We start from the raw sequence: 16,445 nt of genomic DNA on the forward strand, positions 1-16,445 counted from the left end.
TCGCGTGACCATGTTTTTCTGTCGTTCGCGAACATCAAAGAGAAAAAGGAGAAGAAAGTTATATAAAACGCTTGGATGTTTTAATTAATGATCCTCATTGATCGACTCACACGTTTACTAAACGTGGTTCTTATGTGAGCACGATGGCCTTCTAGCGATTAATTCAAGGACTGTCGATAACTAAAACATAGTTCTTCTAAAAGTAAGAGGATATAGAGTAACACAACAAGGGAAGAATACATTTGTTTATATACAGCGTTATATACAGAAATCACTGGATGTTCGAAAATACCACCGGTATAAATTGAAGAAGCGTAAAGCGTAAAAATTAAGATCGTCACAGTTTTGTAGAGATTAGGATAAAGTAAAAAATGAGTCGAAATTAAACTCATAACAATTACAAATACATTCTTTAATTCGATTCTTCAACCTCAAATCGGATAACAATGTTAAAATACTGACGTGCTTGCTTTTACCTCTAAGTCTTTTCTTTGTAATAAGTTCCTCATCTCTGAATTTAAGTTTAGTAAATATGTTATTTATATTCTTGTCACGTTCGCTATCAGAAGATCATCGACACGGCACACCTCGATCGAAACGACCAAAATCCTCCACCTATTAATGTTTCTACCATAGCGAACCCCAAATCACGATCCATCTACCGCTAGCTAGCAAAGCCTAGCCCGAAATAGATTCACAGTTTCCCAAAATCGTTCTATCCGAATGTCAAGAACATCTTGACCATGATCGATCGTCGAGCGATCCTTCAGTGATCCGATTCGAGAGAGATCGGAAGCGGAACGCGGGAACACGGTGACCCCTCCGAGCGGTCTCTCGAGTCTTTTTTGCCAGCCCAGAGCGCTTTTAATAAACGCGCGCCGCGCCCAGCAGTCGCTTTATACTATCAAAGGTGGGGTAAAGGGCGTGCGTGGAAGAGAAAAGAAGGATGGAAGTACAGGAAAAGTGGGAAAGGGAGAAGCAGAGTGTATAACGGTAGAGAAGAACGGGGTGCATTTGACGACGAGCTTTTTACGGCCCTGTGTTCCGGTGTTCAGGCTTTTACGTCCATTTCAGGTTTCCTCCTCTTCCACCGGGCTGATTCGTAACCTTCTCTTTCTTCTTCGCGCGCTCTTTCTCCCCTTTTATTCACTCTGTGCCCCTCAAACCCTCTTCGTCATCCCCCTTTTACCCCGTTTGTTCTCTTTCTCCTGTTCACTTTCGCGCTCTCTTTTCCCTCTCTATCGTTCGACCGCCAGTTTCTTCTTTTAGTTTCGTAGCCAGCTGATTTTATTTGTTCCTCTGTGGTATTCTCTTTCAGCTGCGTGCTACGCGAACCACACACCAGCAGCGTCGCTTTAATTTCTTTTACGAGATGAAATTCGACGCGGTCCGAGTCGTTCTTCTCCCTGCGAGAACCCGCTACTTCCGCTCGTCCTACCAATTCCAAAATCCCCATTCGCGGTGTGTATATAGTCGAGTATAAGGCTGCTTTCACACGGAAATACGTGTATCCGTTATCCAGCAGTAAAATGGAGAAAAATAGTCATACGATAGCGCATCCATTTAACAAGGTGGCCGAGTGTCGATAGTTTTCTTAATCCTTTTTAAATGAAACCACAAAACAGGCTGACTATGAGAGAGAATCGAACAGACTAAGTAATACTGTATTTATCACACAAATGGAATAATAAAGTAAATTTCTACGATTTTATTTGTTGCCTTGTTAGTATGACGCGACAAAATCGGTTTTAAATTGTCTAATGCATATACATTGCAATATTGGCATTTGTGAGAGCGATAACAAGTTGGATAATTTTCCAACAAAATTTAGAACAAAACACAGATGATGTCAAAATCTGAGTCTGCAAAATATGTATCAAATGAGAAGGGTTTCTCCAAACTTACTTATGATTAAATTAAGCAGTAATAAAACCATCAACTGTATCGATATATGACAAGTCAGTTAATTTCTAAGCAATTAATTAAAATTTATCTGTCCGGATAATAATAATATAAAATATATAATGATAATAAGGGTGTTCAGGTATTTTTGTGCCATGACGTATGCGTATCGCCGTGTGGAAGTAACCTAACAATTGTACGAGATCTTTTACGGAACACGACACGCGACCCATAAAACCCGGCAAACGGTCGGATTTTACGAGCACCGTATCCGTTTCTGTCGGATCAAGAAAACGAGGGAAAAACGAACCGATACCGGCTCTCGCCCTCTCGAAATTCGATTCGAGCGACGTCCATTCGCAGATTGTAATTGCGAATCTGTTTAATTCCCAGATTCCCTCGGAACCGAATTCTCGCGTGAAAATAAATTCATAGATTCGTTTGTTTTAACGAACTGCGGGGAGACAGAAGGGGGAGGAAATGGTAGCATTCGGTGGAAATCGAACGAGTTTGTTTGGCTGCGCGCGATTTGTGTGCTGGCTGCACCGAGTAAATTGGTCATGAATTAGAAGTTGTATCGGTTAATGGTAAACGTGCGGTTGATTTGGGAAAAAGTTATCATACAGTTTTTCGTTCAGAGTCGAATAAATAAAATTAATTGGACCGGATGTTATTCATATAATACGACTTCTAAAATACGTAATTGTGAATTCGATTTTTGTTAAAGTTTCGTATTGTGTTTGTAGAAAAATTGTACTATTCTTTTGTTGGAAAGTTTCATCCACTCCCATTTAGTCAATGTATCGTTAAATAATTGAGAGCAACGTTTTAAAAACGTTCCTCCAAACTCACGTTTCCTGAGAGTTTCATAAGCTCGTTTAATTTTCATTTCAACGTACAATGGAAAATCTACAATAACACGAGCGAAAATAACTTTCTAAGATCAACAATAACGTTTTCTAATTATCCTATGAGGTTAATCTAACAGACAGGCGACTAAAAATAACGTTAAATTCGAATGTAATTCTATATTTCTATTTATAAAATTAAACAAATTCAATAACATCAATAATATAATATAATACGACCCTCTCTAAAACCAAACTAATCAACTCCACTTCTTCTGAAATCCTCGATTTACATAATATTCAATATATAAAAAACCAGAACACTTATTGCCATTAAGTGATTCATTACAAGAAGATAGCTTTAAAAATCCCAAATAACACAGTACATGTTAAAAGATAATCTTTCTACCTAAGTGTCATTTGTGTCTACATTTCTATTTACAGAGTTGAGCATATATCCACCTAAAAGTTGAAAAATCTCATAAGTAATTTCCTGTTTAAAACAGAAGCTTTGGTACTCCGAATTTTCAGAAATATTCTAAATTTTCAGAAACGTAGAAAAAGTTTGGGAACGCGATTTAGTGTATCGCGTGGATGCAGTCGCGCCGTTTAAGCGGAAAACACGGCGCGGGAATCGTAGTAGCGGTATAGTGGTCGGCGATTAAACGCTATCGGTGCACGTGTTACTTGTATTTACGCGGCATGTTGCATCTCGCAAAGCGAAATCTGTCGCGAGGAGGAGTTCATCGCTTTCTCAATGGGATTATCGTTTCAGTCGGCGTCGAAATTCGTCGTGTTCGCGGCGGGTCGAAGAGAATCCCGACATCGTGTGCAACGATATTGCTATTTGCACATTGAACGCCAAGCCGAATAACCGTTTTCGTTGTTAATAGACTGTTATCGATTGCCCATTGGCGAAACCGCGATTCCACCATTCTCTATCGGTTAAATTGTTTGATACTCACATGCCTCTCCTCCGCCGGGTTAAGACCTGCAACAGATGAAACGATGCTGTTAGATTGGAATAAAGTTTTCTTTTAAACATACACACTCATTTGAGAATATAAAAAAATCGATATATTTTTAATAACGCTTGAATATTGTACATAAATCGTAGACTGAATACTGGAAAGATCAGACATTTTGATTCATAAAAGAATAATGAAAAATTACTTCATTAACAAGCTTAATTATTCGCAAGGTTTTGATTTCCAACTGAAAAGAAATGTCATTTTTTTAATTAGTTTTATATTCAATGACGAATCATCTCTCAGTGACTGTTTCTAAAGTACAACAGCAACAAAAGTATACATAGAAAAAATATTAGAAAAAAATGTCTAGTGATAAATCGCGTGAATTTTTCAAGAAAATTGTTACCAGTCGAGTTGAACGTTTTATATTGACATACATACATATTGATATACATCGTAAAAACACGAATCTTACATAAAATGTAATAATCAAATGACTAAACATTTTAGCATAAAATACGTTGCATAGCGGTATTCCCTAGCGAAGAAGCTGTTCGAGGAATTCATATTAAACGCAGCGAACAGCGTCACGAAGCATTTAATCAAGAACGTGTCGAGTAAGCAGCTTCCCATATAACTTCCTGTCAAACCCAACAACTCATTTACACAGATATCATATTTAACCTCGCATTTCGTTTTCGAACGACGTCAAACATCAGCGTCGCATTACAAAAACAGAAAAGTGATCAATAATGAAACATCCCTAAAACTGAAGTTATTAGATCACGCTGCTTTAACCACCGTTCGATTCACGTAATTCAACAGCGTAACTCAACAGTTAAAATTACATTTTCTTATATTATATTTTTATTAAGCTCTAAAATTAATTATCCGGCTCAAGAATGTTTCTTAAGTGAACATTCGTTCCGCGATTGTATCCTTCCTTTCCTTTCTCTGAAACATTTCAAACACCGCTGGCTGCCCGCTGAAGACATCGTATTTCCTGTGAAATTGAAGTTTCGCAATGTTTTTCATGATTATTGCGGAACAGAGTCAGCGGTATGCCGGCAGAATCTTTTCCGCGCTGGCAACGAGATGAAAGAAAAAAGCTGCCAGGACGAAGGAGGAGCCAGATTCTCTCTCTCTTTCTCTCTCTCTCTTCTCTCCTCTCCTCGAGGATTTCCGAGAAGGGACGTTGAATGAAAGAAAAGAGGGCGAGAGAAAGAGGCAGGTCGAAGGCGATCCTGAACGAGGAAGCTTTGTCCTCGAGATGCCAGCTTCATAGTTTGCCCTCGCTCGATTTCCCCAACCTCCCTCCCCTTTTTCTCGTTTCCACTCTTTATACTTTTCGTAGGTACACTTTGTCTCGTAGGAAATACCTTAACGATACCATTCTTCGACTGTTGTTACCCACTCCACGACACGGCTATACACGTCGAATCGTTTCAGTTTCTTCTACACGTCAACCATTCTTGTAGGCTGCCTTTGTATTGCACCAATCTTTTTATTCGACTTTTTTTTTACTGTAAATTGAGAACAGGCGCTTTAAGATGCATTACAGGAAATATGCCGCTAGAAAAGTTACAGCGTATTTAGTTTTGCTGCATTCTTCGAGTTACTTTCGAATCAGTCGAATTTTCCTATTGTTAAGAAGTTTCCAAAGCTTGAAAAGAGAAGAAAATAATCATTTTTTTTCGACCTTTTGCTTAGAGATTTTGTTAAACATTATATGACTTTTTATTTGTTAAAAAGACAGCGCGATTCAGGTATAGAAATCTAACATCTGTTTAAAAGCTATTAAATAATTGAGCAACAAATGTATTTGTTTATAGTACAATTAGCTTTGAATTTTAGTACATTGTATTTACATACATACAGAAACGTGAAAAAAGATATGCTTCTATTCTTAAAATTGACAAGAAGAAATTTTTCTCATACTCAACGGAAAACCAATCCTAAGAAGATTAAAATAAAAGACGAAAGATAATCGGTATAGAAACTTTATAAATTAGAAAACCAGAATTCCTAATAAGAAGCTACTTTCTTTTTGATGAGATAAAACGAATAAATGGTTCTTTTCCTGTTATATAAGTGCCGTAATAAATGTTGTATATGCGAAATGATTATAGTAATTAAAGTTTCGTCATGATTTCTATATAAATCACCTCTACATGGGTGATCAGTGATCCGTTAATAATTACTTTTTAATTGCTAAAGTAATGCAACGTAATTGGCGTTACTTCACACGATTCTATTGCAGCATCTAACTGAATTTCTACGAAGCTAATAGCAATGAGTTTTATATTCGCATAAACAAGCTGTTGGGCATCAATTCCTGTTTTACCAAGTTTCTATCTGGCCATCTAATCGTTCGACTCGATCTTTAAGATATCTCAACACGTAGGGTACTAGTTTTTTATACGACTTTACCATTACACTCTTACAACATTTTTGCTTTATTCTATTTTCCTGCAGTCATCTTGCTGCAATCGCTTTCTAGTTACCAAATCAGTACCGTACTCGCTATAATTTAATTCCTTTACTTACTTAAAAAAAAAAAAAAAAGAATTATATATCATTGCACTACCATATATAGAAACCTGAAATATCGTTCTGTTTCTCAGACTATAAACCGAAACAAGATAACATTTATAGAGAAAATAATTAACGATAATGGAAACTGCATAATTTTTTGATATATTTTATTATAATTAATCGATACTTGCGATCGGCAAAGATCAACGATCTTTCCTTTTTTAAACGAAGCTAATTCTTCAGCGAAATTTCATTTCCACGTCTCACTGGTATTATTTAATTCGATTTAATATTTGCAGAACAATAACACAGCGGAAAATATCATCTATAACCAGAAGAAAACATTCATTCAAAATGAATACATCTTCATAGCAGCGTAGAAATTTATCCGCGAAACTAGCTGAGTAGCGAGCCAGAAGCGGAGCAATTTATAACGCCCAGTGGCTAAAGCAACAGTCAGGACTCCGGTGGTGCAAAACACAGGGGCCGCGGTCAAAGAACGAATTAACGTTACGCCGGCAGCACTAAACGGTCGCCTGGTATCGTCGCTGGCGACAAGAAATCCGGCGTAACCCCCAAGTGGATACGGTTCTCGAGGGCAGGGACGGCGAACGGAAAAACCCGACGCCATAAAGCTTCCGGAGGCGAGCTCGCGACCACTTGTACAAATAAAGTAATTCCTGGAGAGAGCGGCGAGCTCACTTGCACGTTCTTGCACGCCGATAAAACGTATCCGCCTCGTGAGGGTGACTCCGCCGTGTGTTTTATGGCCGGGCAAATTAAGGAAAACCCGTGGCAAAAGGATCCACCCTCGAAGCCATTACCGAGTTGTCGTGGGTGGCGGAGCGCGAACAGAAAAGGGTCGTGAATTTTCTGCCCGTGAACCACATCCAACCAGGAGCTTTCCTTCGTCAAGAGGGACAAAAACGAAAGAGCATTTTCGAGCGTGCTCGTCTTACGCACGAAACTCACCGATATACCTTCCTTCCTCTTTTTCGCTCTCTTCTGCTCTCTTGGGTGCACCAGCAATCCAGTGCTGGCTGGCAGAAACAGTTTCAGCTCTTTCTCGGCCCCTTTGCCGCGCAACTTCCTGCCGTGGCTCGTAAACGGACGCGGAAGAGCGCGCATAATTTCCCACTAAAACGCAAAGTGCTCGTTTGCCGCGCGAGAACACGTGCATCTTCGCGGGGATGTCGTCGAGATGTCGTGCGCGCGCGTTCACCTTTTCCGCGATCATTAAGTCGAGTGCGAGGGAAATATCAGGCGAGGTAAGGCCAGGCGGTCGTTGCAAAAGTGGAAAAGCTAAATCAGAGTGGTGGAAGAAATACGCGAGCAGCGTAGACAGGGAAAGGTTGCTAGAGCGACTGTGAACAGCTTCAATAAGGATCGGTAGGCGAGTTGGTAGAATTCAATTTGCGCGGAGATCCGATCGCTTCCGGGCGCCATTGTCTTCGCGAATTACGCGACGATTACGTTTACGTAATTCATCGTGGATGACCGGTGTGGAACCGCTATCGAAATACAAAGAATCGATTGAACGAGGAGAGCAAGTGGTGGATAAGTTTAACGACCCGATAGGACGAGAAAGCAAACTTGCTGCTGCGCTCTTTGGATGTCGTTGAAAGAATACAAGAGCAATGCGAAAGAAAAAGCGAGGGGGAAAGGAAAGAAAGAGAAAAATGGGAAGAGCTAACGATGAAAAGGAGGACAATATCCGGGAGAATTACGAGAAGCGTACACGGTCGAGGGGGCAGCGATCTCCCGGGGGACCATTACTCGCGCAACTATCCACGATGAAATGGTAATGCAAGCGATACCGGTTTCTAATCGTCTGTAAAAGAGTCTTGCCGACTTACTTCGTCTCGCGTTCTGGTAAATCGTTTTGTGAACGAGCGGACAGAGAAAGAATCGGATGAGTGGTGGAGGCAGATATTATGTCCGACGGCGAGGAGTCGTTCGACGAGGGAATCCGGGCAACTCTGTTGAACAACCAAGAGGGTACGAGGAGGTAGAGGGAGGGAGACGCTAGTGAGACAGAGAGGTGAGGGGTGGGACGAAACGATAACGGCCCTGCTGGAAACAATTCGCTGGGGGCAATGTTCCGGAAAGGAGGGAAGAAGTTTCAGTTGCCGCGACAGAAATAGTGGCCCATTACGGTTCCTTGCCTCCGATGCTTCCCATTTCAAAAGGGTGTCGACGAGATTCCCCGTCGTTCTAATATTGGAGAGGGGAAAAAGACGCATCGCGGATCGAGACAGTGATTTCAGATGTCGCGGTTGTTTCGCGACCGCAGTTTCCTCCAGAGAATTGAGTCGTATCGAGTGAAAGAATGCTATCGCGACGATACTAGCAACAAGGATGTATGTACACGGATGAACGTGTATAACCGAACTTCCTCCTACGGCGACAACATTGTTTCCCGTGTATGATCGTGTTACGCTGAAATGATTTTCTAGATTTTTATTCTCTCGCGGGATATGCGTTCTCTTCTTTCTTTTTCAAAAGAGTAAGGTACATAGCGCTTTCCTTCGAAACACAGATAAACTTTCGTTTAACATTTTTCAATATTTTGTTGTAAAATTGTGAAGATCGAAATTGAGAAATGAAAACTATGATTTTGCGATGCGTTCTTCAAGACGAAGTTATCATCAAATTAAATATATGCTTTAATAATATTCTCTAATTCATGGTTCCGATAAAATTATTTAACTTCTCCGTCTCAAACGTATGATCTATTACCTTGCAATTTATAGTTTCGAAAGAATTGTTCAATTTTTGTACCAACGTAAATATGTAGCTCGTAGTCATCCATCGATGGAACATAAGAATTTATCTGCTATTTGTTCCAATATTACGCTCTCAAATACCACTCTTTTCCAACAAGAACTAAAGAGTACATCTGAAAAATAAGCAGAAACGAATCGAATCGAACAGCAAACAAAATTCCCTTCGTTCCTCTCCATTTGCTCGGTCAGAAAACCTGCAATCCAAAAGACCATCCTCCATTGTCACGGCTGACAGGCAAACTAACTCGAGCCATTAAGCCTGCACCGTTTCCGGTCGACTTCCATCGGCCGAGCAAGTACCAGGACGAAAAAAGAAAAAAAGAACCTCGATCGAGCTTCGAACGAGCCCGGAAATTAAACGAAGACGTCGTTACGGTACATATTCGCAACGATGATGGCTCGCAATTTTCAAATGGTAACCGGGAGAAATCGAAGATTTGTTCCAGTGAAGGAATCATGGCAGGAGCGAGGAAGAACGTCATGGGGTGGCGGACTCTCGGTAGCTGAGATCGGACGGTATTTCATTACGGCGCGGCGGGCCGACAACGCTTGGAAAACGCGAAACAACTTGGAACAACTGGCCGGAGGTTATACTCGGCCCGCGGTAACATAGTTAGGCGAGAGTGTAGCTGGAGATATTGCGCGAGCACGGCAACTACTCGGCTGTGAGTGGAATGAGTGGAACGCTGGGAAGAAATAGAGTGAGGAAGGGAGGATGGAAGGACGGAAAGAGAGAAACGCGGCAAGTGGAAAGAGGAAACGGACGGAAGTGGAGAAGGACGGGAGGAAGGGCAAGAGAAAGAGGGCAAGAAGGGCTTTGGAGGGCGCGAGAAGAGGATGAGAGGAACAGGCTGAGGGGCGCGAAGGTTTAGAAGAGCCACCTAGAGGTGGATGGAACGAAAGAGGGGAAGAGTCGGAAGTACTCTCGTGTCAAGAGGAGATTCTGAGTGCTCTTCTGAGAGACGACCATGCACAGCGCGCGAGCAAGAGAGCCGACGACGACGACGACGAAGAGAAGAGAGGCGTTGCGCAGAGAGAGGACGCGAGTGGAAGAGAAATAGAAAGACGAGGTTCGACGAAACGCGAGGGATGGGGACCACAGAACCAGACCAGCCTGTGCATAAACGTACACGTATGTACTTGTCTGTATGTGAGTGTTTGGCAGAATGTGTGCGTGATAGGAGAGTCACTTGAAGCTCTCGCGACTTTGTCAGCGCTACATGGAGCCTAAGTGCGAACGTTCTTGCACTCGTGTGCTGTCCCAAGGAGAGGGACGAGGACGCGCCGGTGCACAAGTGGATCTTCGAGGTCAAGATCGAGGGTTCTGCGAGTTTCAGGCTTAAGCACGATCGTTTGCGTCACCGTTGTATTGCGGCCCGCTTGAAATATCCCTGTGTCACACGCTATGTGCTCTCTCTCTCTCTCTCTCTCTCTCTTTCTTTCTCTTTCTCTCCTCTGCGTTTGCATTGCCACCCTACTCTCTATTATGCTTCCTGGCTGCCTTGCATCGCGTTACTATCAATTTTGTTGATAGTTAGGGCTTTCAATGGAACGAACTTTGATTTTTCCTTCCTGGTATTTATATTATTAGGTGCTTTTATACTCGTATAAATGTTTTAAAAATTTTACACTTGGAATTTGATATATTTATTGCTTCAAATAAATTTGGTTTAGGTTAATGTTCGATATGTAGGCGTTTCGAAAGATCATGATTTAATTCTAGAAACATTTACAAATATCTAGCGTTTATTACAAAATTCGTTTTTGATAGATTTTTACTGCAATAGGCGAGATAATTTATTAACTTTGGAGGCTATAAATTGTAGGCATGAAACACCATCCTCCTGCAAAGTTATAGTTGTTTAATATATACGTATGTACATTAAATAACTTGCGTCTTTGCTTACTGATTCAAACAGATTTCGTATAAATGTACAATCTGAGGCAGGAAGTCAGCACATCGACGAATGATTGACAAAAAAGGTTATCGACCGAGCATGGATCAGTCATTCAACAATCACGAAAAAAAGTTCCACCATTGAATATTGAAAGATTCAAACGCTTGAAAGCGTTTTATATCTGTAAACTTTCAACCGCAGTGAATTTTCAATATTTGACAACTCCATTCCATCGATTGTTTCCTATTAAATTTTCATGCCCACCGATTAGTTAATAATGGAACAAACATAACAGAATTACGCTGATCTTCTTAATCCTACTGCAACTGTCAAATTTTTATATACATAAATAAAAGGACTTTGAAAATAGGAACAGACAGTAGACTTAACTTTTAGTTTACGTGTATGGAACTACTTTGAACGTGGAACGGAACTAAATATATTTATATAATATGCATTATAAATGCATAGAAATCTGCGTTTCTTTCATTAACAACTGATAAATGATACGGATTAACCGTCATTCATTTATCTGGCCAGAGGTTCGGTTCCATAAGAACGTTGTTTAGTGTGCGTTGAAGTAGAAAGTGCCACCTGTTCAGACACAGCGGTAGAAGATTCTCGACGAGAAGATATTGCGACACAAAGTTGCGTTAGCTCAGCGAAGAGATTCGATTTACTAAAGTCGCTGACCTTGTGTTTCGACGTGTTTTCACGTAGATCAGCATCTCGCCCGCGAGTATTTTGCGTATCGAACGCAAACCGGCAGCCGGATTCGAAGAATTATTGCACATTCGATCGCGTTTCCTGCAACCTTGCCTCTTGTTTTTCTACCTGGTCTTATCTTTGCTCACCGTCGTATGGGAAGCGAGCGTTTGCAACCGGATCCTCATGAGACGATCCAGAATGTCATTCTGCATTCCGCTCGATTCCTCGCGAGCAAACGGAGCCGCCTGTTTTGCAACTCAGTTACGGCGAAGTCAAACAACGAAATCGCGAGATAAGCGTTTCGATAGATCCGTTTCCTTTTCGCGTATCTTAACATTATGATGATATGGTAGCCTCGCACGGGTGTCAAATGTTAGCGTATAATTAATAGACCACAGATATTTACGCAAATTTTTATTTTTCTGAACGTAATTAAAAAAATGGAAGTTACGAGATTTGTTTCACCAACTCTGGTATATTATATGTATATTGTCTTTGGACCTGAGAAGCTATCTGTCTTTCGTTTATGTCATTTTAAAATTCTCCTATCTAATCGCAAGCTGATATTAAACTCAGGAAAGCAAGAAAAATGTACTTGTCATGACCATTTTCTGTGATCTTCGTATACGTAAAAAAAACTGTATTTAGAAAAAAATTTTACAATTTTTCTGCCGGTAAATTGTTTTCATTTCAACAGAAACGTAATCGGCTAAAACAGAGACCTGTGAAATATTTTACTGATATCGTTGTTCGCTTCCTGGTAACGTTCATACAGCATGGAAAAATGATCGAACTGGGTACGAACTGATGAGAAAAATTAAGTAACGACTGATTACTTCTGTCAAGAAGTTGATTGTTCTTTGTACCGTTGCGAAATGGTTTTATGGGATCGGTCATGCAACGAGAACAGTTTGTAGTTTCGTTTTGGAGTAACAGAGACAAAGGGACTGAATAGAGTAATAAAGTCTATCTGTGTTCAATCTCTGGCAAATAATTGCTCTTTTAGACAGATTGCATTATTAATGGCTTTAGTTTTGAATCGTTATGTAATTCTTTGTCACGTCGCAGTACGATAAATAGAAGTTAAATTTGTCGTAATTGGGTATGTTATTATGTGTTACCAGTCGTACAATGGTCTCCGATTAATTTTTTCTCCCTTTGAAACTTGATTATGTCTTTACGTGCAACGAAACGCCAAAAAAAGGCAATTGCAATTTCATGGGCCTTAATGAGGTATACGCTTAATTAAGAATACATCTATCACTTGTGAATCACGATGGTGAAATAACAAAAAGCTTGATCTTGCGACGTTCAACTTGTGTTCCTCTATTATTTTCTGCTTCAAACAGAATATAAATTACCAATTATCCTAATTACACGCTTGAGGCACGCGTTTTACGGTTTATCAGAATTCCTAGCTAAACTATCACTGTTATTACTAACTGTTTACCTAACTTGACGATATTGGAGGAAACTAAGAAAAACAAGAAATTAATTGTTTTTATTAGAAAGTTGATTGCATTTAACGTATATGAAACGTATCGCCTGTATTATTCTGCAATTAACGCGTTTCTCGATAACATCACACAATTGCAAGGCGTGAACGCTTATTCCAGCGAAAGGTTACTAAAGTCCCTTTTAATTTACCGGAACGTTATAGCTTCATTTTATTACATTAAAAGATATTTATTTAAATTAAAATATAACGATATTTAATTCCTAGCACTATCGAACAAATATTTTTCAACGAGCTTTACACCATTGGACATTTCAATTTTTAACTTGTTCTAATAGAACTAAATTTAATTATGAAAGAAATTGATCATTCAATCTGTTAGCAATATTTCCATGAATAGACACAACCTGTAAATTATTCTAACATTCTCATCGATATTTAACGCCTGTCACATAAATTCCACGTAAACGATACACAAACGTCGAAAGGGTGAAAGGTATGACTTACCTCCATTGTGCTTCAGGTCGTCGGGTTGACCTCGATGAAGGTCCGGTTTGGTCAACATCGAGAGAGGATGAGCAGCTGTCCCTCCAGCAGTTGCTGCCGCACCCGGTGGAATGCCTAATCCGAGAAGAGCAGCGGAGGCTGACGTAGGAACAGGAAGTCCCGCTCCAGGACCAAGTCCTGGAAGTCCAGGTATACCTGGATGTGGACCCATCGCAGCACCTGGTGGTAGCTGCTGGGCATGCACCTGCTGAAGAATCCTTGGCAAGTCTGGCCTTTGTTGCTGTAATGGAGGGGGAAAAATGACTTTTATCACCTTGAAGATTAATCATCGGTCGTGATATTTCTAGTTAATGGACTTGGATAAACAGTTATTGTTTCCCGCTATGTTTAAAATCGATTTTGATCAAAGTTATAAATTAACAAATTAATTGTAAAAGTATTTGTAAAAGTAAAAAATAAAAGTATTTGCAAGTATTATTAAGTTCTATATTTTATTTTCATATAAAAGTAATATTAGATGGTACGAAATTTAAGATACGTAAATGTTACAATAAATATGATGGTGTGCCACTTTTTGTAGCCATTGTAGGAACGATCATTGGATGAAATTCTAGAGTTGTTATCATTTTTGTGAACATCTGCTATCATTATATCATAATCGTATAATGAATGATACAAAAAAGCTAAGCTTGTTACAGCATTTATTTTTTGATATCCCTAAAGTGATCTGAATCTTGCTTATCAAACTGTTAACGAGTTTAGTTCTAGGAAAGTAACAATTTTCAGCATAATTCGATAGAAAGTAGAAAAGATTAGATAAAATATTATGGCATTATGTGTAGATAGAAGTATCGATAAAAGTAAACAATTCCTAACGTTTCACTATCAAAACGTTACAAAAAATATCTAAAGCAGTATAAAGGTATAGACATCGCATCGACCCTTCTTTTAATTGCGCAATTTTCAATTCGTTGTAAAAGGTATCTAGAAATTTAGTATAGAAAGCAAGTTGTAATATCAATTTGTAAAGAATTTACGATGAGTAGTAAAGGCAAGATTTTATGTTCAGCACACCGATTACCGGTAATTGACAAGCGCGCCGAGATTTCCAGATAACATCCAATCACCGATCCAGAAATCTAATCTGTGCAACCGATAAACACGTCGTTTAGATAAGTGGCGAGATTAGATTGTACAGCCGATGACATCACTGAACAATGATGAAACACGCCTCCATTAATTATTTTTACCTCTATTAATCACCAAGCCAACACACTACTCGTAGTTCGTTCGATATCGAACAAATAAATAGAAACAAAAAAAAAAAAAAAAAAAAAAAGAACACCATCCGTACAATCCGAAGGGTTAGAGATCGTACAATTTTTTCCACCATATTTCCGTCCACCGTGCGAGCGAATCGATGTAAACGTTTTCACCCTTCGATCGTGTATGCGTATGCCAAGGGAAAACGAATAAAGAAGGAGAAGAAGCAAGAAAAAAACGCGTAGTCATCGATCGTAATTTAATTCTCTTCGCTTATTCCGTGCAGGAGCTCCCCTGTTCGGCATTCGTTACGCGGGACACAACTTTCCACCGGGCAGAGCATACAAATCACGGGGGCAAACTTCCACGGGGTCGCGTTTAAATAACCCTCGGTTCCTCTGCCTCCCGCAGCGGCAGTCGTGGTAAATCCGAAAGTACGAAACAAGTGGCGGGACTTATGTAGCCTTCCCAACGAGCAGGACGAGGAACGAAAAGCTAGAGAAGGAAAGAAAGAGAGAGAGAGAGAGAGAGGTAAAAGGAACGAGAAAAGTTTCGACGAAACCATAAACGTACTCCCTCGCGCCTGCTAGTTTCCTCGTTAGTTGGCTATGTCGGTCGAGTTTCAGCTGCCAGACAAATTGTAGAGTCGCGCCACGGCAGCGGAGCGTTTTAACGCTTGGCAGATCGCGTTGCTGGAATAAAGACGACTACCAAGAACGGTGGAAAGAGAGAGACAGAGTAAGAGAGAGAGAGAGAGAGAGAGAGAGGAAGACGTCAAAGAAGCGGAAGAAGGTGGAAACGAAGAAGAGACGCAAAGGATAGAAAAGGAGAGGAAGGAAGGAGTTTCTCGGCGGTGGAGAGGACGATAAGGGGTTGCAGCGGAAAGTGCACCACCCTCTGCAAACTATGGTACACTCGTTAAGGACGGGCCGAATATTCCTGGAGAGCAGTTTGCCGAGATAATTAAATGGTTTAACGATATAATAACCTCGCGTCGAGCGACTGTCTGAGCCACCCACAAAACACACAAACAGGGAGAATGAAATGGGAATGAAACGCTGTTAGAGAGAGAGGGAGAAAGGTTCGGCCGAGGAAGAAGAAGACGTCGGAGCAAACGATTTCCCGAGGATTCAGGGGAGGGTTTTCTGTAGAACCCCTAAGAAACGTCCCGAGCTTCCCATCACCGGTAACGATAATAATCCTGACCTCAGGCTGTCGTGCCAGTATTCGCGGCATCGCAGGCGTTCTGGCCCATTCACGTTGAGAAGATCATTTCCGTATTTGTGGCGGGATTCCGCTAATGATTACGACGAACTTTACTCCGACCAGCTGAATGTATCTCGCCCCATCCCCTTTTGTGGCCGATGGCTCGTTTGTAACTTCCTAGCGAGTCGAGTGAATGTACGGAGTGTGAGAGATGTTTGGAATTTTGAATATGTATTTTAGGTATCGGCAGAGGAGACGCAGTTTGGTTTTGCGGGTGCTGGATATTTTAGATATTACGAGGATCACGTGTTTAATTAGTTAGAGTCGTTATTAGGTAAAGGATAATGCTTGTAAACGTTGATAGA

At 40.5% G+C, this 16,445-nt stretch overlaps 1 protein-coding gene across 4 annotated transcripts in view; it reads right to left on the reverse strand.

Moving 5' to 3' along the window:
* The window catches only part of LOC126915740 (protein groucho-like), a 153,519-nt gene that overhangs the window by 28,211 nt on the left and 108,863 nt on the right, over positions 1-16,445 (reverse strand). For all 4 annotated transcript variants that reach the window (XM_050720701.1, XM_050720700.1, XM_050720702.1 and 1 more), the window contains 2 exons: positions 13,612-13,891; positions 3,716-3,741 (listed from right to left, as the gene is read on the reverse strand). In XM_050720701.1, coding sequence (XP_050576658.1) covers positions 3,716-3,741; positions 13,612-13,891 — 306 coding nt within the window. The remainder of the gene's footprint in view (positions 1-3,715; positions 3,742-13,611; positions 13,892-16,445) is intronic.

This window comes from Bombus affinis, chromosome 4, assembly GCF_024516045.1.
Source record: "Bombus affinis isolate iyBomAffi1 chromosome 4, iyBomAffi1.2, whole genome shotgun sequence".
In the NCBI taxonomy this organism is placed as follows: domain Eukaryota; kingdom Metazoa; phylum Arthropoda; class Insecta; order Hymenoptera; family Apidae; genus Bombus; species Bombus affinis.